The sequence below is a fragment of the Microcaecilia unicolor genome, chromosome 2 (genome assembly GCF_901765095.1).
Source record: "Microcaecilia unicolor chromosome 2, aMicUni1.1, whole genome shotgun sequence".
Taxonomy (NCBI): Eukaryota; Metazoa; Chordata; class Amphibia; order Gymnophiona; family Siphonopidae; genus Microcaecilia; species Microcaecilia unicolor.
In genome coordinates, this window is record NC_044032.1 from 62,141,278 (window position 1) to 62,168,252 (window position 26,975).

Here is a 26,975-nt window from a genome sequence, read left to right on the forward strand (position 1 = left end):
AAGTAATGCCGCATAATTGTAGCCTTGTCCAGTTCCAAAGAAAAAGACACCAGGAGAGTGGACCACAAGGATATATAATCCTGGGAAGTTTCTAAAAAAGCAGTTAAATTATCCATTTCATTATCGCTACTGGATAATGTATCTGGTGCCAACTCATCTTGGGGCCTTCCTCAGTACTTTCCTGGGTAAATAATAATAATTTGTAACAACAACAGTATCAGCATTAGGCAAAAGTAAACCTTCTTTGAAATATTTCCTAAGCAATATCTCTGCAGACAATAAAGGACAAACAGGAAAGTTCGGAATCTCAAGTTGGTAGCCCTAAGCTGATCGTCTAATCTTTCTGTCTATGTAAGTACAAGCTATCTTTAATCCCAGAGGTTCCTGTTTGATGTAATACCCCAATCTGAGATTCAGATTTCTTAAAAGAATGATCTAATTGTTGAATCTTAGTGTCCAAATAGTTCATCTTTGAGAGAACTTGCTGAGAAACAAAACCCACAGAGTTGCTGTACAGGACCTTGTAACTTTGTCTCAGTCCTCTTAACCACTTTCCACACATCATATACATTTATTTGTGAAGCTTCAATGTCTTCTGTTGAGGCTTCTTTAGGAAATTCAACTGGTTTCAAAGAAAAACCAAATGAAGGTGGCCACGGCTCAGACTGTTACAATGCCAAATCTCTCCCACCAGAGAAAAAATACCTTATTGGGACAAACCTCCAGTTGGGGTTAGATGGTAAGGAATGTGTGGTTGAGGAGACTGCCTCTCCCCTGAACTTAGCAAAGCATCTGAGTCCATATAAGTAATAATAGGAGGAGAAGTAGCACCCGTATTAATCCAAAACAAAGAGGAAAACAGAACCGCCAAGAAGAGGGAAGGCAGCGGCTCCACGAACAAAATTTCCAGGCTATCCCAAGGCTTCACTGGGGCTCACAAGGAGCCTGAAGTGCCCCTTAGGGCACTCCCCTTTGGCCACGCCCCGAGCCATGCCACAGGGAGCTGCAGGGTTTAGTCAGCAGGATGTCAGCAGGACTGAAAGATAGATCCAGGGGAAAACTTGCAGGCACAGCAGGGAAGCCCTCAGGTTTCATGGCTCACTCCAGACTCTCTCCTCTCCTCTTGCAACAAACTCTGGGAACTGCGGGCTTTAGTCCCTGATATGGGTCCTGCCCTGATGACATCAGCAGGACTGGAAGATACACCCGGGGAAAACTTGAGGGCGCACAGCAGGGAAGCCCTTAGGTGTCATGGCTCACTCCAGACTCCTCTCCTCCTCCCTCCACCTTAGTTTTTATATCAAACCACACTGTGCAGTGATCACTACCAACCTGATGGACATCCACCTGGACATTAGAAACAATTTTCCCCATTCATGAATACTAAATCCAGCATCAATGCTCCCTTGGTGGGTTCCATCATCATTTGTCTGATCAAAGCCCCTTGTAGGGCTTCCATTATCTTTCTACTATTTTCCAGATTTCCAATCCACAGCTAGTAGATTAAAGTCACTCAGTATCATCAGCTTTCCTTCCATTCCCACCTTTGAAATATCACAGATCAGATTTCTGTTCAGTTTCTCCGTTTCAGTGAGAGGTCTGCAAACTACAGTGGCGTGGATGAATGCGCCATCTCCTCCTTCCACCACAATCCACAGGGCTTCCTCTCTTCCCTGCATCCCCGGTATTTCAGCTGCTTTAATCTTGCTTACATAGAGAGCTACTCCTCCCCATTTTTGGTGGTACAAATGTAATAAAAAAAAAATCTCTATTCCTCCTGAATAGCCAAGTTCATTGATATCTCATTTGACTCATCAGAATGACTCTGGAATGGCCACAATGTCCAAGTACATTTAGTACATAAGTATTGTCATACTGGGACAGACCAAAGGTCCATCAAGCCCAGCATCCTGTTTCCAACAGTGGCCAATCCAGGTCACGAATACTTGGCAAGATCCCAAAAAAGTACAATACATTTTATGCTGCTTATCCCAGAAATAAGCAGTGGGTTTCCCCCCAAGTCCATTTTAATAATGGTCAATGGACTTTTCTTTTAGGAAGCCATCTAACCCTTTTTTAAACCCCGCTAAGCTAACCGTCGTTATCACATTCTCTGGCAATGAATTGCAGAATTTAATTACATGCTGAGTGAATAAAATTTTTCTCCAATCCGTTTAAAATTTACAACTTTGTAACTTCATTCTGTGTCCCCTAGTCCTAGTATTTCCTCCATTAGGGCTTCAAGATCAGGACTTTTATAGCCAAGATTGTAAGCATTTGTGTGCATAGCCTTCGGCCAATTTTTAGATTTTTTTTTACCTGCACTGAGTAAAGTTTATATTCTAGTCTGCTCTTCCCTTTTGATACTGCTAAGTGTACTGAGATCATCTCTTGTTATTTTCTCACTATCATTATGCTTTTGCTGGAGGACACATCCTAAACTTGCCTTTTCCCCACCTGCCACCCCCTTCCTTTAGTTTAAATGCCTGTCCATACATTGACTGAATTTTTCACTGAGGAACCTTTTTCATGCCACAGATATAGTTCATCATTGCAGTATAGCCTTTATGTTTCATCTATTGCCCTATCCGCCTAGATATCTAAAACCTTCTTGCTTGCACCAGGCTTGGAGCCATGTGTTAAAACTGGTTATGCAATGAAGTCTCTGTTTTGCCATACCATGTTTTTTTAACACTGTTTGAGAAAAACATAAAATGTTAAAGACACACTGTGTGAGAAAAATATAAAATGTTAAAGACATCTTTAACATTTATATTTTTCTCACACAGTGTAAAAAAAAGCAGCATCCCCTGAGGAAGCCTGTCTGGGTGAAATGGGTCCCCGTTGGGAGGCTGACGATTGGAAGCTGAAGTTAAATGCGTCTCTCATACATACTATATAACAGTATATGGCAAGTTAAAGAAATACTTGTTATTGAATTAAATAAGCAAAATTGAACTGAAAGTATTTTGGAGGTTTTTTTTTAGCAGGTGATTGGTCTTAGTCAGAAGGAGCCATTGCTTTTGAAAAATCAAGTGGGTTATGTCCAGCTGATGGCAATTACCTTTGCTGAGGCTTCTTTCCCCCTCCTTTTTAAACCAATAAAAAAGTTCCTTAAATATAAAAAAAAAAGTTACTGAAAAAAGTGTTTCCTGTTTGAAGAACAGTTTTTGTTGTCACTTGATTAAATTGTTAATTGGATGTGTAAGGTTTCCACAATTTTTGATTTTTGGTCTCACTAAACTTTGTGGAACACTTCATTGTTGTTTGGGCAATTTTTGCGCTAATGTTAGTATAAATCCTAATAAATAATTAAATCCAAATCAATCAATCAATAAACAAACATGTGGCCACTAAACCCCCCCCCCCCCCAACAACATAGGAACACTTATCGCCTCCTACTTAGTAAGCACTACAGGCTCTGGCATTATGGATGTGCTAACCAGTTATCGTGGCAGTAATGTCAGTGACACAGATCTTGCCCCAAAAAATTAAGAAAAAATAAATACCGCAGGCTTAGATGTGCTGATGGCAAAACTAACACAGAATGCGTTAGTGTACCCTGCCTTAGGCCATTTTTCCTGAGTTAGGTACATGTTAATAAAGGGGCCCCTTAGATTTTTATTTTGTTTGTATTTTATTTACCTTGCTGTAATCAGGATATGATAGGGATTTGATCTTTGGAAAGCAGACTATAAATCCTATATTCAATGAAATGAAAGGGCCACCAGTAGAAAAGATTTTCAAACAGGACAGAAGGAAAAAAAAAAAAAAAAGCAAAGGATGCTGCTGCAAGGGGAGCTAGAAGAATAACGGGTAGCTGGGCTTGATAGATGTTCTTGATGGATCCCAAGTGAGGCATCTCAAGCTACAAGGTTTTTTTCTATGGGGCTTCACTTGACTTCCCTAGCAACGGTCAGGTGGCAACAGACAGATTCTATCGTGGGCAGAGACTGAGTCAGCGGGGTGGGTGGACGCATATTCAAAACCTCCACTTGCGTTATCTGTGCATGGCCACGGAAGTCTAAGATAGCTGTTACTTCACTGTGAAGATGGCGCGGGGGTTGTAGAGATTCCATACATCTGCAGAGTAAAACGTGTACTTTCCTTGCGGGGGGGGGGGGGGGGGGATGGCATGACTTTAAACGGAGCCAATTTGTGACTACTCTAACGACGTCCCCTTTGTAAACTCTGTATATTGGACTCAGTTTAACAAAGAAGCTAATTTCGCGCTAGCGCCGGGAGGGGGCGCTCTTAACCTGGCTGAAAGAGAAAAGCATCCTACAAACTGCAACAGTGGCGTGGAATTGAAAAGTCTTTATTTACAGAAACAAAAGACATTCACACACAGCCCTGATCTCTAAGATCACTCTCTGACATAACACAATCTACTCAAAGCATACGGCGTTAGAAAACTGAGCCGAGCTGAGCCTTTGAGGGGGGGGGGGGGGGGTAACCATGTAAAATGCATTTCCTTTTAATTTACAATTACCTGCTTGCAAATCAAGGTCATTATTGAGGGGGAGGGGAGCGGGGAACCCTCGGTAAAGCGAATTTCCCTTGAAAGTCTACGTAGGTGCATATGCACGCTGCCTCCTCCGCCCCTCCCTTTCCATTCTGTACTCCACCCCATTGCTTTCCTTCCTCCGTCACTTTTTTTTTTTTCTTGCCGGCTGCCAAGAAACTCAACCGAACCTCACGGCTTCCGCCTCCTGCTCTCCCTCTCAGTTATTGGCTTGGTGGGGTTGCGCTCCCCACCCCTCCCTTGCAGCCCTAGTAGATCCCCTAATCAGGGGGTGGGACAGTGCAAGGCTAGGCGCTGCTGGCAGACGAGTCTGTTACTGCCTGGGGCAGCTTTGCCTGAGAGCGGGGGCCCCAGCACCTTATCTGTAAAAAGGGAGAAGGAGAGAACCTGATAAGACCCAGAGGGAAGGGAGTGCCCCTGAGACAAAAGCACCGGGAACGCTCAGCAGCACTGTGAGAGCCACTCCTGAGAAACAAGCAGAGAGCAAACTGTGCACTGAAGGAACAGGCACATATGGATCTGAAAGGAGACTGACAAGAGAGCAAGCTCAGCTGTGAGACATCTACTTCGAGAGCAGCCGTGAGACATGCACAGAGAGACACATTGAAACCTGCACACAATGAACCTAGAAGTGCTTTGGACACCCACACAGAGCAAGCTTGGTGCTGATTGAGATACATAAAGAGGGCAAGCCCAGCACTGATACACACACGCGCATACGGAAGAGGGACGGTGGGAGGGAGCTGCTCTTTGCTGTATAGGAAGAAGCTTTGCAGCACCGGGGGAATTAACACGTTAAACCTCCTGGTGCGACTCCTATTTTAGAGAGACATTGCCTGCAGGATCTTGGAGGACTCGCTTGCCCAGCCATTGTTTTTTTTTTTTTCCTCTCTTCAACTGCACATTAGCCAGGGGATAATAATCTTCAGAGTCCCGTGTGCACTATATTTTTGGTTGATTTTTTACGTTTGTGGAACTGTGTGTTTTTAACATTTTATTTCATTTCCATGGCGACCATCGTAGAACCGATTTATGGACTTTCCGAAGATGAGGTGAGTACTGTACACTGTTTTATTTGGCTTTCCTTAAAAATGTATGCAGAGCACCGGAGTAAACCGGGGGCGGCCTGAGCATGCAAGGTATGAGCTAATTTTAAATGACAATTCTGGCGGCGGCAGCCCCAGTTCAAAAAATGTGCTTAAAACCGAAAGGAAAGACTGATTTGACAGAGGTACTGATTGTCTTTCAGACTCAATGACAGTGTGAAATGTGGATCTTCCAGGGTAGTTTGTTGATATTTTTTAAAAATTTTTTTCTATATTTTCAACGTTGTACAACTTAAAGGAGTTTGAGTTGGGTGTAATATCAGTCAGTCTGCTGAAAGAATAAAAAGCAATTATAGATGTGGCTGATTGTGGTTTATAGGTGTTGGAGTGTGTGTCATTTGTTGGTCTGTTAATGGCGATTGACAGCCTCCGGGGCTGCATCCAGTTAACTTTTTCTAGCAGCTTTCTCCAAATAACAAGTCCTAAAATTGCGCCTATCAGCTCTAGCAGCCCGTCAGGAGTCAGGGTCCATGGAAAGCTGGTTTTGCCTCAATTACCTGCCACTCGGGCTTATTTGTGGTGCTCAAAGGGGCGTAGCCAGACCTTGAGGTGGGAGGGGGCCAGAGCCCAAGGTGGTCGCTGGCCCGCTACTTCACCGCCCTCCTCCGCCACTGTAACATCTCGGCTGGTGGGGGTGCTAAAGCACTGCTGCCGCAAATACCTTGGCTGGCGGGGGTTCCCAACCCCCACCAGCTGAAGACTTCATCCAGCGCTGGTGTCCGGCGCCACCGCATTGCCTGCCCTGTTTTGTCTTCCCCTCACGTCCGGCACGCTCCTTTTAGTGAGAGAGCAGGGCAGGCAATCAGGGCCATGCCTAGGGTCTCTGGTGCCCCCCTGCAGACTATCAGTTGGCGCGCGCCCCCCGGACCTGCCTGGCTCCAAGGCGCGTGGAAGAGCTGGGCGGTGCCAAAGAGCCGAGCACTGCTCCCCCAAGCTGCCGTCTGGGGCGCGATGGATGAAATGGCTGGGCTTGGCCTGCAAAGGAGGCTCTGAGCATACTTCTCAGTCAGCCTGAGCCTCTTCCACTCCATCCCTGATTCCCTGGTGCTTTAAATTTACCTCGCTCCGCCTCCGACGTCTGCGCAACGTCAGTGAAAGCGCTGCCTGTCTGACGTCTCTCCACCAGCCTTCCCTTCGCTCGTTCGTTCCCTCTGTGTCCCGCCCTCAAGGAAATGATGTCAGAAGAAGGCGGGACACAGAGGGAACGAACGAGCGAAGGGAAGGCTGGTGGAGAGACGTCAGACAGGCAGCGCTTTCACTGACGCTGCGCAGACGTCCGAGGCGGAGCGAGGTAAATTTAAAGCGCTGGGGAATTGGGGATGGAATGGAGAAGTAAGGTTTAAAAAAAAAATACAACTCGACGGTGCGGCGCCCTTGAAGGCAGGTGCCCCCCTGCGGTGCTTACCCCGCTTACCGTGTTGGCACGGCCTTGTAGGCAATGTGGCAGCGCCACCGCAGACCAGTGCTGGACAAAGTCTTCATCTGGCGGTGGTTAGGCACCCCTGCTAGCCAACCAGGAGCAAATTGGGGGGGGGCCAGGCCCCCATGGTCCCACCTAGCTACGCTGCTGCATAATACATGGCTTACTGCCATTTTCAGGTCTCCTAAGGTGCATAAGCACTTTTGATTCCAATTTTTCTGGACCAGATGACCCTTGACCTTTGTTTCTCTCGCTTTCTGTGTGGAAATGGAAGTTGCTTGTCATAGGTCAGTTGCCATTTTTATGACCAAGCTCATTGCAGTCTTTTGCTAGTAGGATTTTAGTTGCCTTTATTGGAAAATGCACGTTCATAGTTCCATACAACCTTAGCTGCTGGTCTTTTAAAGTGTTTATTCATGTACATGGAGACTTGATTTTATTTTCCTGCTTTTACTTTCTCTGTGCAAAGGGCATGCTCTATTTGGGCTGCACCTATCTCTGCGATAGCCACCGTTTGGAAGGTTGTAGTGAGGGGTTGTGATGCCTAGGTGTGATGTGCAGACCCACAAAGGCTACTCTTGAATTTATTGTGTGATGCAGCATTCTTCCCAGGACCTTTTTGAATGGGCACACCAAGTAGCTTTTATTATTGCCTACCTGGCTGGCACAGATTTCAGGGGAGAATGCTGTGACAGTGCCTTACAATTCAGCAGTGTAAAGAAGGTGGAGAGACGTAAGTCTGCTTCTCCCCCTCTCCCCTTGGGGTTAAGGTTTAACTCTGCAGAGAAAAAGGTTGCTATGCCTGACTGCTCTGTTTAAAACCAGTTATTAACTGGAAGAATCTGTTACACAGAGATGGCACAGTGAGGGCCCTCAGTACTCTCTGTCTCAAGAAATACATGCCATTTTGCATTTTAGTTTTAAAAAATTAACAGAAGAAATACACCACAGTACATCATGATTTCTCTTTTTTTGTATGGGCCAACAACAGTGTCAGCTTAATCATACTTGTGATTTTTCATTCAATCCCTTACCGATTCCTTCTTCCAGTAATATCACAAGACACAATTCAACAGCGTATGCCTTTTGTAAGGAACACCAGTTGATTTGTAGGAATATGAGACGGTAAAATGCATTGGCGATGTTACAACAGTGGACTGACAGGCACTCACTTCCTTGCTTGGTTCCCTCATAAAGATTTATAGGCATTAATTGAGAATAAAGTAATGAACACATACACAAGCTTTGGGCTTTTATATTCCTGAGTGATGAATGCTGCTGAAATCTCGTCACTTTAGGGCCAGGTGAACTAAGCATTTTTGCCATAGATACAATCTAGGGGGAAACCTTTTAATACGTATGGCAGTGCTTTTCAATATTTTTGTGGCCGTGACGCCATAATCTTGGTGGAAAGAAAATTGTGTGACCATAGGATGTGCAGAAGAACAATGCATCTATGGAGAGCCCACCTGGTTGTGACCCCCATTTGCTGTTTTGACCCAAGTTTGGCATACTCCAATTTATGACCTTTAGTAGGTTCAGTATATAAGGTACATGTCCATAAAAATATGGAAATGAATAAACACACCATTGAGTAATGTTGTTTCCTTTATGGGACAAGAAGTGTGTAGCTCTATGTATTAGTTAGATGGTGGTTGCTTTTGCCCTCCTGAACATCTAAGAGGGAGAGTTTGTTTTTAACAGTGACCCTTAAGATATCGTAAAAACTTAGAAAATGATAATATATATAAAGACTATAAGGCCTCTCTGGTCTGCCTGTTTTCACTTACTTGACTACTGTACACGTGTTAGGGGTCCTTTTACTAAGGTGCACTGAAAAATGGCCTGCGGTAGTGCAGACGTGTGTTTTGGGCAAAAGCAGAATTATTTTTCTGTGCACCTACAAAAAATTGCCTTTAAAAATTTTTTTTACCGAAAATGGATGTGCGGCAAAATGAAAATTGCCACGCGTCCATTTTGGGTCTGAGGCCTTACCACACGCCATTGACCTAGCGGTAAGGTCTCATACGGTAACTGGGCGGTAATGGTCTACGCGTGTCAAATGCCGCTTGACGCTCGCCAGAAAATAAAAAAATATTTTTCAGGTGCGCGTAGCAGATGCGGGCCAAAATTGAAATTACCGGAGGGCCACGCGGTAACCGGGTGGTAACTCCAATTTGAGGCGCGTGTAGGCGCCTATGCGGCTTAGTAAAAGGGCCCCTTAGAGTTCACCTTTACCATTACTTCACTGTAGCTGAGGATCCACAATTCTTGGAAACTCTAATTTTACACTAGGTGAAAGACTATTCCACTTATTTCCCACCCTTTCTGTGAAGAAATATTTCCTCGTGTCTACACAGCCTCTTGCTTAGAACTTCCATTTATGCTGGAAGTTGCTTGCTTGTGCAATATGGTGGAACCGTCATGCACTGCCCATCTTAATTGGCACTTTGTAAATTAGTGGAGCAGTGAGGCAGAAGAGCGTTTGTGCCAGGACTGCTTAATATGTAGAATATGGCTAGACCTGTGAATACATTGGCTCATCTGCCTATGGTAGTGTATGTATGTATGTATGTAGTCTTTTCTTTCATTGTATTCTCAAGTCCTGCTAAACTGTGCTTCTTCGCATCCAATTAATACCTCTCCACAGCTGTTGAATAGCTGATTGTCAAGACTAATTGCACTCAATTTATTTCTCATAAACCCAAACCCACTTCTATGTGGTCTGCAGGTTGCAGAATAAAACTGAGTATCACTCAGTGTTCCATCATGGAAATAAAAGTACTATAAAGTGTGATCTTGCCACTGAGAATGTGCACATGCAGGCAAATAATTGACTTTTCTTTACTTGCAGTTTTCTTTGGCAGATTAAAAATCTTTCCTCCCTCTATGTTGAGTGTTTTGCAGCATTGTTTTATTACTGACATCCTACAAAGCTTTGCACTTTTTATTTAAAAATGTTATTTACAAATATTTTTTCAGCTTTTAACTAACTGGATCTTAAGAAAATATACATAGTTGGAAATAATGTCCAAGGACTGGATTTTGATAGAATGATACCCATTCACAACAATGAAAAAGCAGGCATATTATCATATACACACTGTTCCAATATGGTCTACCTACTCCTTTTTAATCTGATGTGGACAGTGGGTTTTTGTTTTTTTTTTATACAAAGCTCTCCTTAAGGGGTGGGGTGACCACTGAGAGATCCACCCCTACAATATAGCCACGCTCCCTGCAACCTGTCAAGAGTCCTGTAAAATGGTACTATTGTAAATGTTAGAGTAGTCCTGAGAACAGAGCTTCCCAAACTGGGCCCCAAATGGGTTCTAAACTCACATTTGGGGTCATGAACTTGGCGGGCTCTGCATAGGTGAATCATTCTGCACTTTTGTTTTTTTTTTTTTTTGGGGGGGGGGGGTTGCATAATTTTATTTGACCACAATAATGGGGTCACAGTCACAAAACGATTTGTTAAGCACTGCCTTACAACATGCCCCATGCTGAGAAAAGAGAACAAGCCAGGGTGCTACAAATCCCTACACAAAAATGGCATGCCCACAAAACACCTCACCTTGGTCACATGCGCAAAATATAGTTTGAGCCTTAAATATGGAACAATGACTACATATGGATCCCTGGATTCCATAAAGGTCATCCAAATTTGTGCGTGATCTTGAGATGCGTGCACAACTTAATTGGTTAATGTGCTGATTAATGGCAATAATTGATCACATGCTATTCTATAACACTGGGTACCCAAATCCCATAGCATGCAACCCAAAAGGGGGGCATGGGTGGGTGAGAGGCGTTCTGAAAACTTGCATGCAATGTTATAGAACACCGGGGATGCGTTCCCAAATCGGGTGCCAGGAATTACAAACTGGAGTGATCTTTATAGACTAGTGCTAAGCGCTGATTTTTTTTTTTCCAGTTGCAGATTTTTGAGTAGCATTTAGTAAATACAGCCGTATGTGTTCAGGCAGAAACTGAGCTGTGCACCCCCAGAAACTGGACTCTGTCTACAGTGCAGCACTGGAGAAACAAAAACAAATGCATTTCTGTCTGTACTGTGTCAGCATACAAAGATATCAAAGATGCTACACTTTCAGATTCTTAAAGGTGGCATAGTCAAGTTGTTCAACCAAAACTAAAACATTATTTTCTACTTTTATGTCTGGACAGCTCAGGCTCTGTAGCCTGTGTCTTCTGAATTTGCAGAGATTGAGTTATGTGCTGGCTGGAGCAGGTACCTCCCATGTTCTCACATGGGCCTATGGCAATTGGCTGATGACAGTGTACCACACACAGAGAGATAAAGTGGGGTTCACACTCTCCACAGCAATCGAACACAACAGAAATGGGGTGGAGAGGGCCCAATGTCAAGAGATCAGTCACCACATACAAGGGTAAGATGCTCCAAAAAACTTTTATTAGGACCCAACATGGTCTGTGTTTCGGCTATATCAGCCTTCCTCAGGGGTCAATTGATTGGGATTCAGCTGAATCCCAATCGATTGACCCCTGAGGAAGGCTGATATAGCCAAAACACGGACCGTGTTGGGTCCTAATAAAAGTTTTTTGGAGCATCTTACCCTTGTATGTGGTGACTGATCTCTTGACATTGTGCCCTCTCCACCCCATTTCTGTGATGACAGTGTACTCCACAGGGGAAGCAGTCGGGATTTGCAGGCCTAAAGTCAACCGTTTAACTATGTGGGTAGCAGCTAGATATCGCCATTATCCATATAGGGGCCCTTTTACTAAGCAGCTTTAAAAAGTGGCCAACGTTTTCCCTAGCGTGGAATGCTGAGGTCACTTTTAGCGCAGGTGGTAAAATAGCCCCATTTTCCATTATTCCTGTTAACTGCCACACGCTAGTTTCCCCATTAGCACGTGAGCACTTACCGACTAATCGGTTAGCATATGGTGATGTAACTGTGCTAATCAATTAGCACACAACCTGCCTACTCTCCACCCCCCACCCCCGTGCTAAAAAAAAAAAACTTTTTTAGTGCATGGTTAGTGCACAGTGATCCCAAAACTGCCGCGGGATGCTTGAGTGCACGCCCCCTGCTTTTTAACCTGCAGTATGCACATCTTAGCGCTTACTGCAGCTTAGTAAAAGGACGCTTACTGCTTACCCTCTGCTCTAACTCTGCCCGATAGCGGTGAAGCAATTCAAGTATTTTGTTTTGTTGGTACTGGCCAGTAAATATGTCCTTTTGCCATTGCTTACACTGGAGTGTCCATTAAAAACAGAAAAATTAAGTCTTTTGTTACACTTCTGTGTGGGAGAGCAGTCCGTGTACCAGATGTACATGGTGATGCTGGCATCAAGCTTGTGGAATGTTTGAATTTTAATATAGTCAGATACTATCAGTAACAAAGCCCATTTACTTTGATCTAACACCTTTGCCTTGAACAGGATCTCTGTGTACTTTCCGGTTTACAGTAAAGCAGTATTTGGAGTCGAAAGCCTAACTAGCCTTAGGGTTCTTCTTTGTATGACTACTCCAAAGTAGGGGAGAAGGGATATTTGTCATTTTTTAACCTAGAGATGTAAGTAAAAGGAGCAAAATGGATTGACCCAAATTCATATACAGAAACAGTAGGAGAGCAGGGTTTGATTACAAGTTTCATTCACCTCCCCAACTGAAATGTAGAGTAAAGAGAGGCACAGTATACGTAGGCGGACTGCAAAGTCCAACTTGACCTGAAGGCAGCCAGAAGGCCAAGTAAAAAAAACAATGACAGTTTGACAGGAGGATAAATTTTATTGATGGGAAGTATTTATTCTAAAAACTGTTTATTGTAGAAGCCTTATAGCCCGCATATCAAAATATTCTTATGTGGATAACGTAATTTACACAATCAGTTAAAACACAGACATACATCAAACATTTCCAAAAAATAGCATTTCAAAGATGTCAACAACAATACAAAAAAGTCTGGCCATCTTAAAAAAATCATCATACAGATTGGTATACCAGAAAAATATCAGCAGCTTTGAGTGGATAATCACATAAAAGCAAACAGTTCATATGGAAAGAAAGGGAAAAAGCCTCAGAGGTTCGTGGTAATACAGTATCCTAGCGGACCGGTCTGTGGAATGCTTCTTTCGTGCTCTGTAAAAGCTCTCACGGGGCTGTTCCCACTAGACCTCAATCTACCATTGGCAAAATCCCCCCTCTCCTCCAAAAGTATTCAGCCAAAAATTATTTTCATTGCGTTTTTGTTTTAATTTACCATTACTTTTATATATAAAATACATTAAACATGAAAATAATTTTGGCTGAATACATTTGGAGGAGAGGGTTTTTTTTTCCCAATGGTAGATTGAGGTGGTCTTTTAGTTTAGATTTGATGGCCAGGGATGGAGCTTGACTACTGACTCAGGAAGTCTATTCCAGACTTATGGTGCAGCAAGATAAAAGGAACGGAGCCTGGAGTTGGCACGAAGGAGAAGGGTACAGGTAAGAGAGATTTATTCAATGAACGATGTTCACGGGGATGAGTGTAGGGAGAGATAAGAGTGGAGAGGTACTGAGGAGCTGCAGAGTGAATGCATGTGTAAGTCAGTAAGAGGAGTTTGAACTGTATATGAAAATGGATAGGGAGCCAATGAAGTGACACTAGCAGAATATAAGTCGTGTAGCAAAATTTTTGAACAGATTGAAGGGGAGAGAGATGTCTTAGCGGAGACCTGTGAGAAGCAAGTTGCAATAGTCTAAGCGGGAGGTGATAAGTGTGTCGATAAGAGTTTTGGTAGTATGCTCAGAAAGGCTCCAAACTTCTCAGTTCATCTCTCATTCCAACTGCACTTCTCTCTCCCTCTAATTCCTAGCAAGGCCCTTAATTTTACCCCCCCGAGTCTTCAGCCGCATGCAGTACCCCCACCTGTAATTCTTCCTCTCCCTAGGCACACACATCTACCTCCTCTTCTATCTCTCCCACCCTTCACATGGCACACCCTTTTTCTACTCTATGTGGAATGTCCATTCCATTGTGTCTGGAATGCCATTTTTGTTCAACAGTTGACTTTGTTTGCCCTTCATGGACATGTGTTCTCCAAGAGTAGTGGCCTGCTGGTTATAGCTGAGAACCAGGAAAACCAAGTTTGAAATCCTGTTTCTCTTGCTGACAGGCCTTGTGATCTTGGGCAACTTGATTTAATCCTCCATTGCGTCAGGTACAAAAGTTAAATTTCAGGTACAGTAGATATTTCCTTGCCCAACAGTGTTTACAATTTGTCGCCTTGAGCTTGGGCTTAGAAAGGCGATGAACCAAATCCAAAATACAAATCCAAGGATATGATGGATAAATAGATAAATTTAAGGGGTTTTTCCTCATCTGTTGTTGGTACATTTAGAAGGGTGTTTATTCAATGCATAGGTCTCCCACGGAAGGTCGAGAGGTCCCTTCTATGTTTGTTTTTATTAAATTTACTACAGTCTTATATCCCGCAAAACACAACAAAATTTGGTGCAGGTAACAACAGACCAAGACTAAACAAACTTCAGGAATTACAATGTTTTACAAAAAAAAACCAAAGCCAACCCCCCCCCCCAACTATTTCAACAGCACAGTTAACAGTGTAATAAAATTTTGTTAAAAAGAAATGTCATAAGAGCTTTCCTGAACTGAAGATAACCACACATTCTTAGAAGAGAAGAAGGAAGACCATTCTAAATTTGTGCAGCTTGATATCTACTACTACTTGTCATTTCTATAGCACTACTAGACGTACGTACGCAGAGCTGTACACTGAACATGAAGAGACAGTCCCTGCTCGACAGAGCTTACAGTCTAATTAGGAAAGACAAACAGGACTAATAAGGGATCAGAAAAAGTGGATTGAAAATCCTCGTTAGCTTCACATTATGAAACAAAGGGAATTTTAAGTAAGAATTGATTCCTAGTAGACCTTGAAATAAAAGCATTTGAAAAAAAACAAGATGTGCACCTAAATAAGCAGGGGTAGATCCATACAGAGCTAAATAGGTCAAAGCTGCCGCCTTAAATTGAACTCTTGCTTCTAATGGCAGTCAATGTAATCGAGATAAATACGATCATATTACTCCTTTGTTATCTGCTGCAAAAATAGACATTTTACATGGCACTGTAGGAACAGCTTGAGATGCATAGTGGATCTCATGGGAGTTGTAAATACTGTAATCCTTCCAGCTCTACTGTATAGAGAGAATTCCTTAGTCTTGCTTAATAAATCTGGTTTAAATGCCTCTCTTGCTGCTCCGGCACACCTCTGTTCAGGATTATATAGAGGAAGCCACAGAATAAAAGAAATGCTTAGAATATGATGATATCCTGCTGTAAATCTAAAAACACAGCCCACAGGCTATGATCAGAAAAACATACTTGATAGGCAGTTTACAATGTGAGACACCATTTGAATGAGTTACAAAGTTAAAAAAAAAAAAATAAAAAGGCTGCCAGGTTCTTTGATTTAAGTAGCAAGATAACTTTATCAAGAAACAGGGTTACCTAGGCAACATTATCACATGTCTCTTGGGCAAACCTAGCAGATAGGTTTTATAAACAACAGATAATCTATAAACCAATCTGTAATTATGTGGTGACTGAGAATAATGAAAAAAAATATTCCCATCTGTTTTCAGGATATCTTGTTGAAAGTATTTTCATACCTTTAACGTTGAATATGTCAGTTATTCGTGAGGGTTGTTTCCGTTCCTGATTAGGAGCTTATGACATTTTGGGCCAGATTCTATATGCGGTGCACAAATATGGGCATATGCCTTAATTGTGCAGGCAGTTTAATTGGTTAATGAACCAATTAGCAGTAATTGGGCCCAAACAACCAGTTATTGGAGTTGGCAAAAATTTGTTTTTACACATTCATCTGGCTAAGTACTATTGTACAAAGATGCAGGTGAAAATTCTTTAGTGTGCAATTGAAAAGGAGGTGTGGTTATGGGAGGGGCATGGGTGGGTCGGGGCATTCATTAAAGATCTGCGCAGTATTATGGAATTTGGGGGGAATCTGTGCCTAATTTACGCACCAGGATGTATGCCAGCTTTCAGTTGGTGTAAATGCTTGCGCCTGAAAGTTGGGTGTTGGTCCCGGTGGTATATGTTATTTCAGTAGCTCTCATGAATATTCATTGTGGATATCCTGAAAACCTGACTGGATGGGATGCCTCCAGGACCAGGTTTGGGAACCACTGTGGTATTGTATAAACAGCGCCCAACTTGGAGCACTGTTATAGAATAGCATTGAGCACAGTTTTTGTGTATGGACCCAACTTTGGGTGCTGTTTATAGAACTCTTTTCCCACCCACCCCCATTTGTAGTTGGCGAGTACCATAGCACTTAGCAATAATTCTGTGCAGAAGACAGTCTGTACTGAAGTGTCTCTTTGGTCAGAGCACTATGGGGTTTCTCAGCTCATGGTCTGTGTACCCTGGGGGGTACATGAAGCATGAGAAAAGGATATTTACTGGCATTTCTCACCACAGCTTGGACTTGTTGTCCAGGCTGGCCTGGGAGAACCCTGCCAGTGATTCCTCTCCTGCCTTGTATGCTTAGGAACCTCTGAGTCAGAGGTGAAAACAGGATGCAGATAGGATACTTTTTTTTTTTCTTCCTGAGGTCAAGCAGCAGCTGGGAGGGCATGGTCAGGAGATACTAGTGCTGGGTTGAGGGTATGGCGAGACGGAGTGGGGGCAAGAGGGGAGAATGGGGTGATGGCAAGGGGAAAGATAGCATGAGGGAAAATGGAAAGCTATTGGACATTTTATTATAGAAGAAAGGGAGAGACAAGCAAGGAACACTGGTGCTGGGTGGGGAATGGTGGGCAGGAGGAAGAGAAGGGTTGGTGATGAGGAGGGTGAAAAACAAATTGAGGAGAGAAGTTGCTGTGAATAGTGTAGGAAGTGAGAAAGAAGATTGATGGGGGAGGGTTGGGCTAGGGATAAGAAGATAATGGAGTCGGGGAGAAGTAGAAGGGATGGCAGACAGGAGGAGAATGAGGGAAAAGAATGGAAGGGGGAAGCTGCTGGGCAGATGAATAGGGAGAGAGTGCTGGGTGAGGGGCAAAAGGGGGGATAGGGAGAGAGGGAAGAGCTGAAGATGCTGGGGATAGTTGCAAAACTGAAATAGTAGGGGGAAACCAGTGTTAGTGGGTGTTGTCAGAACTGTGGATTCGGAGTTGCTGTTAGTAAAAATGTACTGACTCTGCTTCAAAGTAAGTACTTAAAACAGTTATTTATTTATTTATTGGCACATAGCTATTTTGGCTAATGTGGAATATAAGTTCAATGTGGCTTTACATATGTTAATATAGAATTAGAGCATTACGTTGTACAGGGTTTAGAAATTGCAGGTACAGAGGTGTATAAGCTTATACAAAAGTGTAGTACTGTAGGTATAACCTCCTGGTGGAGGTGGTGGAGAAAGGACTGTGTCTTAATTTAAGAAAGCATGGGACAGCCAAATGAGACTCTTAGGGAAAGGAGGACATAGTGATTGCTGTGGATGGGTAGACTGGATGGGCCATTTGGCTATCTGGCAGCAGTGGGTTGAAATCCTAGGGAATCTGGTTCAATTCCCTCTGCAGCTCTAGGTGACCCTGGGTAAGTCACTTAGCCCTCCACTGCCCCAGGTACAACATATACTATATAGATTGTGAGCCCATTAGGGGCAATACTAGTACCTGTACAGAAAATTGTACTTAACCACTATATGTCTATGTGAAGGCCTCAGTGGTATATCAAAATTACTACTACTACTACTACTATTTAGCATTTCTATAGCGCTACAAGGCATACGCAGCGCTGCACAAACATAGAAGAAAGACAGTCCCTGCTCAAAGAGCTTACAATCTAATAGACAAAAAATAAAGTAATCAAATCAATTAATGTGGACAGGAAGGAAGAGAGGAGGGTAGGTGGAGGCGAGTGGTTACGAGTCAAAAGCAATGTTAAAGAGGTGGGCTTTCAGTCTAGATTTAAAGGTGGCCAAGGATGGGGCAAGACGTAGAGGCTCAGGAAGTTTATTCCAGGCGTAGGGTGCAGCGAGACAGAAGGCGCGAAGTCTGGAGTTGGCAGTAGTGGAGAAGGGAACAGATAAGAAGGATTTATCCATGGAGCGGAGTGCACGGGAAGGGGTGTAGGGAAGGACGAGTGTGGAGAGATACTGGGGAGCAGCAGAGTGAGTACATTTATAGGTTAGTAGAAGAAGTTTGAACAGGATGCAAAAACGGATAGGGAGCCAGTGAAGGGTCTTGAGGAGAGGGGTAGTATGAGTAAGGCGACCCTGGCGGAAGATGAGACGGGCAGCAGAGTTTTGAACCGACTGGAGAGAGGAGAGGTGACTAAGTGGGAGGCCAGCAAAAAGCAGATTGCAGTAGTCTAAACGAGAGGTTACAAGGGTGTGGATGAGGGTTTTGGAAAGAAAGGGGCGGATTTTACGGATGTTGTAAAGAAAGAAAGAAACGACAGGTCTTGGCAATCTGCTGGATATGAGCAGAGAAGGAGAGAGAAGAGTCAAAGATGACCCCAAGGTTTTGAGCTGAGGAGACAGGGAGAATGAGAGAGCCATCAACAGAAATAGAAAACGGGGGGAGCGGGGAGGTGGGTTTGGGGGGGAAAATGAGAAGCTCGGTTTTGGTCATATTTAATTTCAGGTGGCGTTGAGACATCCAGACAGCAATGTCAGACAAGCACGCTGAAACTTTGGAATGGATGCAAGGTGAGATATCAGGGGTAGAAAGGTAGATTTGGGAGTCATCAGCATAGAGATTGTAGGAAAAGCCATGGGATGAGATTAATGCTAAATAAATAAATAAATCTTCTCAACACTAACTTGGGTTGGTGGCAAAAGCAGTAACCACCAGGACATCTGTAACAATTTCAATATATAACTTATAATTACTGTACCTTAGATCCAGGAAAATAAATATAAGTATAAAATAATACATTTACCATATATTATAAATCTCTCTCATTCTTCACTTCCGCAGCTGCAAGAAAATAAGATATAAATCTACACTCACGAACTCGCTTCCGAAAAAAATACGATACATAACTATCTATGCTTCAGTAAATCTTTAAAAGCTTTCCTATTTAAAAAGTTTCCGCCGTTGGATATCAAGCAATCTTAAACAACGAAAATGCTTTTCCACCTGTCCACCACCCTTTCCATGAAAAAATATTTCCTTAGATTACTCCTGAGCCTATAGCCTCTTAACTTCATCCTATTCTCTCTCATTCCAGTGTTTTCCTTCATTTGAAAGAGGCTCACCTCCTATACATTAATGCCACGGAGCTATTTAAACGTCTCTATCATATCCTCTCTCTCCCGCCTTTCTTCCAATATATACATATTGAGAGCCTTAAGTCTGTCCCCATATGCTTTTTGACAGAGACCATTGACCAGTTTTGTAGCCACCCTCTGGACCAACTCCATCCTGTTTATATCTTTTCATAGGTGCGGTCTCTAGATTTCAGGGCATCTACGAAGGTTGAGGTGATCATCTTTGAAGACTTTATCTTCAGAAAATATATCAAAAATATTAAATGCGTAATAATGTATGGTATATTTTCAGCATTTTTTTTCGTTTAGGTACTTTGTTCAGATTTCAGATAAATATACTTTATGGTCCAGTAGTCCTAATTTGTACATAAGAAACATACATAGTAACATAGTAGATGACAGCAGAAAAAGACCTGCACGGTCCATCCAGTCTGCCCAACAAGATAAACTCATATGTGCCACTTTTTGTGTATACCTTACCTTGATTTGTACCTGTCTTTTTCAGGGCACAGACCGTATGTCTGCCCAGCACTATCCCCGCCCCCCCAACCACCAACCCCGCCTCCCACCACCGGCTCTGGCACAGACCATATAAGTCTGCCCAGCACTATCCCCACCTCCCACTACTGGCTCTGCCACCCAATCTCGGCTAAGCTCCTGGGGATCCATTCCTTCTGAACAGGATTCCTTTATGTTTATCCCACGCATGTTTGAATTCCGTTACCGTTTTCATCTCCACCACCTCCCGCGGGAGGGCATTCCAAACATCCACCAGCGCTTACAGGTAAAAGCTACCAAGTGATACGATCTTTTCTGATCACGTATTTTATGGACTGTTTGGGATTTCCCATGGCAGCACATGTATTTTACAAAAAGCTCTGCATTTATTAGGCTTTTTGTAAAATAAGCTTAATATCCTATGTTTCTCTAATCAAATTTCTCTTAAAGTTGCTAAGGAATCAGTGTCTAAGATTTGGTGTACTGACTCCACTGCACTGGTTCTTATAGGGGTGTGTAGCATGTTGTATTACTGAGCCCCCTATTCTTGTTGGGTTGGAGGAGGACATATGCCATCTTCCCTCTCTCAGGCCACCTTTTTCCTCTCTCAAAACTATTGTGCAAAATGTAGTTTTAAGCCAGGTATGGCATACCAGGCTCATCGTTCTTGCTAGGGATACATTTGAAAAGTTTCTGATCTTTGAGGATATTTGTTGACTAAATGGCAGGGAAACACTGGTATAGTTGATGCTTTTGCAGTCTGCACAGAATTAACTCTATCGGGAGCTTGGATCTCTTCCTCTTGCTGGGAATATCAGATCGCCAAGAGAAGAGACAGCTGAAAGGGAATGATAGAACTGGAACATTAATCTGGGTAAATGTTCGATAAATGGAAAAAATATATTAAAATTTATGAAACTATGAATAGTTTAGAACAAATTAGTAGGGAACAATTGTGTAGCCTTTTAAAGAGGTCTTGGGCTAGAGGACACCACAAGAAAAGAACTGATAGCAGGTTTTAAACATCTTTTTTTTCAGTATGTACATTATTACGTAGTAACCTAGTAAATGACGGCAGATAAAGACCTGTATGGTCCATCCAGTCTGCCCAACAAGATAAACTCATTTTACATTGTATGTGATACTTTATACCCGAGTTTGATTTGTCATTGCCATTCTCAGGGCACAGACCGTAGAAGTCTGCCCAGCACTGTTCTTGTACTAAGTTCTGAAGCTAACGTAGAAACCCCTTAAAATTTACACTTCATCCCATCCCTGTTGTTGCCACTGCAGTAGAGGTGCCGCACTCGGTCAGGCAGCCGGACAACCCCTAGCTTCACCTGGGAAGCGACCACTGTTCCCTGGATTTCCGGATACGGTCGGGGTCGGACGGCCACCAGCCGTGGCAGGCAGGAGTAGCACAGATCCGGAACCCAGATCGGGCAGGCAGCAAGAAGAGAATGGTCAGGTTCAATCCACAGGTCAGGGCAGGCAGCAAGCAGAGAATGGTCAGGTTCAATCCAAGTCAGCATCAACAGGAAAACCAGCAGAAGAACGCTCGATCCCCAGCACCAAACCTCTAACAAGATAGAAGCCGAAGCAAAGATGGTGTCTCAGGCCAGCTGTTAAATAGGTCGCCAATCAGAGGATCCTGGTCTCAGCTGAGAGGCGAGAGATCTCAGGGCATGCCCAAAAGACATTCAAGATGGCTGCCTCTTAGATGAGCTACCGAAGATGGCTGCTCCACAAACGATCCTCCCAAGATGGCTGCCCCTAAGATGCTCTACCCAAAATGGTTGCTGCCCAGATGATCCTTCCAATATGACCGCCGCCCGAGGACAAGGTAGGGATGCAACAGTACCCCCTCCGGAAAAATCTCCCCCTCACCAATTCGGTCCGGGCTTCGTGGGATGATGAGCATGGAACTCCCGGATCAGCATGAACATTGTCCGCCGGCTCCCAGGACTTGTCCTCCAGACCAAAATGTTTCCAGGTGAGGAGATAGTACAACCGTCTGCCACGGCGTTTGGAGTCTAATATCCGATCCACCTCATACTCAGGATCAGGTTTGCTCTTGGGCACGGGCTCAGTATGGTGGTCTGGATGCCAGTGGGACCTGCGGAAAAGCTTGAGCAGGGATATGCGTCTTCACCTAATCTCCACTAAGATTCCGTGGATCCATTCTTTCTAAACAAAATTTTATTGCTGTTGTTGATTTAAGATGCTTTTTAAATAATTTAGAATTAAGAATACAATTGGCCCAATGCATGCATGAAAAGCGACACTGAATTTCAATGCACCTCTCCCCTTAATTGTGCGATGGACTTTGTTCTTCTTTTATTGTCGATATATGGCTGAATTGCATATGCTAAAGCAGAAAAATAGAGAACATGAAAATGGAACATAGAAAAAGAAATAATTTTAATAGGCTTAGCTATACTGGGCTGGCTTTTTTTTTTTGGTGGTGGGGGGGGGGGGGGGGTGTTTCTATTAAGTAGATCATATAAATTTAAGATGCAGGCGTTTTCTCCCAGAAGTGGTCTCCGCCATTGAGAGTGCCTCAGGGTTATCCCCTAACACCAGTATTTAATGTATTGCTGGCTTCCCTTAGGAGGAAATTGGAATTAGCTAGTTACCAGATTTTCAGGTATGCAGATAATATTTGTGTTGCTTAAAGTTGATTGTAAGTTGCAGGACTCGTATCTCATTGTCCTCCTCATGGGCTTTTTTTCCTGCAGCTGGTAATGATGCACAGTCACAGGCCAACTCCTTCTTCTGCTGCATCCCACCCTCCCTACTGCAACTTCATGTTTAGCATCAAAACTGGAAGTTGCAGTAGAGAGAGCAGGACATGGCAGAAGGAAGGCCATGGAGTTGGCCTGTGACTGATTTGCTGCAGGAAAATGTAATACCCGTGGCGAGGAGGAAGAGAAGGGAGAGGGTTTTTTTGTCCAACAGACACTGAGCATGGGATCACCTGAGGCATTTCACAGCTTGTCAGCCGTGGACCGATCGGTACTCCGGGGTGTGAGAGTAAAGTGCTGCTACTTACAGTGTGAAGCGGACGCACCTGCCATCCTTCAGCGTCCGCCCTTGTCCACTACAATATAGGGCCCACCAGTCCCCCTATCTCTACATTCCAGCTCTTCCTCCTCCTTTTCAGGTGGCAGGGCCAGACCACCTGCAATGTCTCAGAAAATTCCACCCTATGCAAATGCACAGGTTGCTCCCCTGTTGTACTGGCTGTGGTAGGGTCTGAAGTACAAGAGAAGCAGAGTTGGGGATAGGGGATGTGACTGCTCATAAAGGAGTGGTCTGGGAGAAATACATTTTTTCAGGCTGGCTTAAAGTAGTTCCAAAATTTACTTAAAGTAGTCCATTCCTAAATTCTTTCCTTGCTGTCCTCAGTATGGCTTCTTCCTCTAAACCCCACTTCCTCTTCCTCATGGATATCTTGCTGTCTTCACTTAGTCCCCAGTACATATCATTGGTGCAATCCAATAGCAGATGGAGTCAGAGCTTGCGGGGACGGGGAGAGAGCTCGTAGGGCTAGATCAGGGACTGGGACAGACTTTGTCCCAGTGTCATTCTCTAGACAATACTCTGTTCTTCCTCTTATATACTGTCTCTTTCACATGCAAATTAGACATCTTCACACTCCCCCCCTCCCCCCACCCCTTTAACAGGGGGAACTCTTCAGCTCCTGAATGTCGGGCAGATGTTGAAGTTATAAGTTAAAGTGGATATTTTTTTGTACAGTATGTTGGAGTAGGAAAGGAAGAAACAGTGTCTGATGCCTGCTTATCCAGATCGATAAGGGAATCCTTTGGAACGGATATTTATATCCTTGGTCTTCACTCCCAGTTCTAGAAGGTCCCAGTGGGTCAGGCTTTCAGGATATACATAATGAATATGCAAGACAGAGATTTGCATGTGTGTGCCTAATGAGTTCCTGACCTACCCATGCCCCTCCCATATTAACACCCACTTTGTAATTATACCCTATAGAACTTAGGCGCTAAGGGCCAGATTCTATATAAGACACCTAACAAATCTGTGCAGTAAACATTTCTACCTAAGCATATTCTATAAGTGGTGCCTAGATTTAGGCGCAGTATTTAGAATATGCTTAGTTGATATTCTAGCGCCTAAAACTATGCACCTGCATTTACAGCAGTGAAAATGTAGTGTAAATCCCTATGCATAGATTTACGCGCACTGGGTCGTATTCTATGGTTACATGCATAAATTTGGGAACGCCTATTTCCCCGCCCATAACAGTTCCCCTTTTGAACTGCACATATTGGAATTTAGGTGCAGTTTGTTACAGAATATTCTTAGTGAGTTGTGTGTGTAAATTCTAATTATTCCCAATTAGTGCTCATTATTTCTTGTTAAGTGCTGTTATCAACACTGATTAGCTTGTAAAACCAATGAAGCTATGCGCATTGTTATGGATTTTGGCGCATATCTCTAGATGCGATACCTAGACTCTGGCAGTAAACTTCTAGAATAGCACCTAAGTGCAGTTATGTACATAACTGCAAACTGGTGCCAATTAATGCCAATTAAGGGTCATTATTGGCAGTTAAAAGCCAGTTAGCACCCACTTAAATGCTATTCTATAACTTGCGCATGCAATTTTGCACACTAGTTCCAAACTTTTGCGCCCAAATTTATAGAATTAGGGGGTTAATGATATGCGAGTACGATTGTTGATTTAATGCCTGAGAGAGGCGATGTGACTTTACTAGATTCGGTCTTCAGTAGACTAATGCTCTCATCTAATGCCTTCTGGAGACTGGGTGTTGAGCTGGTTTTCTTCTGGTTTTTTTTTTTTCAAATTCTACTAAACGTATAGCTGCTGTCAAGTTCCTATTAACTCATGCTTTCTCTGGATATAATTTTATAGGTTCATTTTAACATTCTTTAACAACTGTTAAGCCAAATGTTGAATAAGCTGTATTTTGGTAAAGAAATTCTTACTGTGTAGGAATACCAAAATGATTTTGATAAAAGGTGGTAAGAATGATATTTATGAAAGAATGTAGCACTTTTTTTGTTTTTTGAAATTCCCTTATATGCTGTTGATGTTCAGAGATGGTGTTAGAGACAGGGCTTAGCTTGCAGTACTAGTTCACAGAACGGAATAAGTTATGTGTCTTAGATACTGCTGCTCCTCATTGCCGGGGGTTAGTTTTTACTACTGCACTATGTTGCTGCTTCCCATGGGTTTCCGATATTGCGTTTCCATATTCGGGTTTATTCTCTCCTAGGAGCTGGCCTCTTCCTGGCTGTGTTCTTTTGTTACCACTTTGTATTACTAATGGACATGCTGGCACCTCCTGTCCTGCTAAAGTTTAAAAATGAAATGAATTGAGAGAAATCTATTTTTGGCCAGAAGTATTCTCTACATACAGATAATGAATGTGACTTGAGAATGACCTGGAACAGAAAGACAAAACTTTTAATACTATAATTGCCCCTCCAACTGTACTGGGATGAGTGAATCAGAATGCTTGCTGAGTTGTGTATTAAAAAGTGAAACCAATGAAACCTTAAAATTTATCTTTAGCAAGGCACAAATTTGGGTTTATAAAAGTTTTTGGATAACTTCCTAAAAGAAAAGTCCATAAGCCATTATTATTAAGATGGACTTGGGGAGAATCCACTGCTTATTTCTAGGATAAGCAGCATAAAATGTATTGTACTGTTTTGGGATCTTGCCAGGTACTTGTGATCTGGATTGGCCACTGCTGGAAACAGGATGCTGGGCTTGATGGACCTTTGATCTGTCCCAGTATGGCAACACTTATGTTCCTATGGGCCTCTAGCATATCTATTTTGCCTCTATTTTTGCTAACGTTGTGGTCAGTAAGGAGAAGGTGGACCTTGAAGACCCTATAGGGGTAAAGGTGGTTTTGTCAATATTTAGTGAGACATTTAGGAGTGGAGCCTCCTTGGGTTTGGAACTGTTTGGTCTAATGTCTTTTGAACAACTAGTTGTGCTGTGGAAGCTTAGAGCGAAAAGGGTCATTTTTCATCTCTGCTGTACATTTCTGGTTAGGAATCTTAGGAAGAATGCCTTCTGTGGGTAGATAATATAGTTATTGACACTTTGGGGCCCTTTTACCAAAGGATGGTAGGGGTTGTGTCACTTTGGGGCCCTTTATCAAAGGATGGTAGGAGTTTTAGCGGTTTGGCACATGGTGATTTGGCTCTACTGCTGGGCTCACCCAGGAGCCCGGCGATAGTTCCCTGTCTCCTGTGTGCTATTTCCTGTGCTAGAAAATACATTTGTATTTTCTAGCGCCAGAGTGTATGCCTGGCAGTGAAGGCTTCGACAGTTAATGGCCGTGTGGCAATTCTTAAAATTACCACATGGCTATTTACTGGGTCTTTAAAGAAAAGGTCTTTTTACCAGTGGAGATAAAACTTGATCTTGATGCGCGGCAATCCCTTGTGCTGATGCCACTGTAGGGCACCATTTGGTAAAAGGGTCCCTTTGAGAGGTGTTTACCTGGCCAGCTGAAAGTATCCTGGGTGGACCCTATTTAAAAAAAAAAATCCAACTGTTTTTTTTTAAATTGCTGAACTGCAGGCTAATTTCCAATTTTCCTTTCTCGTTAAGAATGGGTAGTTTATACAAAAAATGTTGTAATTTTTAGGTGGCAGGGTTGGACTAGAAGGGGTTTAGTTTCTATGAAAATTGTTTTGTGTTCTGTGGATGGGGGTTAATCCTATCCTCTGTCCTGATGCTTCTTGACCTCTTTGCTGCATTTGACATGGTTGATTATTTCATCTTGATGCTGGGTTTTAGTGAGTGGCCTCTCTTCAGATCATTGGCAAGGGTAAACGGGGTCGGTTGTGTTCTATCCATTGGATGGTAGTCCCACAGGGCTTGGCACTGATGCCTCTCTTTGTTTAATATTTACTTGGTCTTATTGTATAAAAATAAAGTTCTTTTTCAGCTGTAGATACATTATATGCATCCTTTTTTCACTTGGCCAAGATACCTTCCATTTTGAGGTGTGTTTGGGTGAGAGAAACTTCTCCTGGTTAATAGCCAGCCTGCTGAACCAGTTGTGGATGAAACAGATCCTGAGGGTAAGACCTTCTGGTTATTAA

At 43.2% G+C, this 26,975-nt stretch overlaps 1 protein-coding gene across 2 annotated transcripts in view; it reads left to right on the top strand.

Annotated features, from left to right (window-relative positions):
• The first annotated feature begins 4,757 nt into the window (after window positions 1-4,757).
• Window positions 4,758-26,975, top strand: part of NEDD4L (NEDD4 like E3 ubiquitin protein ligase) — a 757,870-nt gene continuing 735,652 nt past the window's right edge. The window contains exon 1 of one of the 2 annotated variants that reach the window (XM_030192990.1): window positions 4,758-5,577. In XM_030192990.1, coding sequence (XP_030048850.1) covers window positions 5,533-5,577 — 45 coding nt within the window. In that variant the 5' untranslated portion in view covers window positions 4,758-5,532. The remainder of the gene's footprint in view (window positions 5,578-26,975) is intronic. The other variant, XM_030192991.1, reaches the window with a different exon arrangement.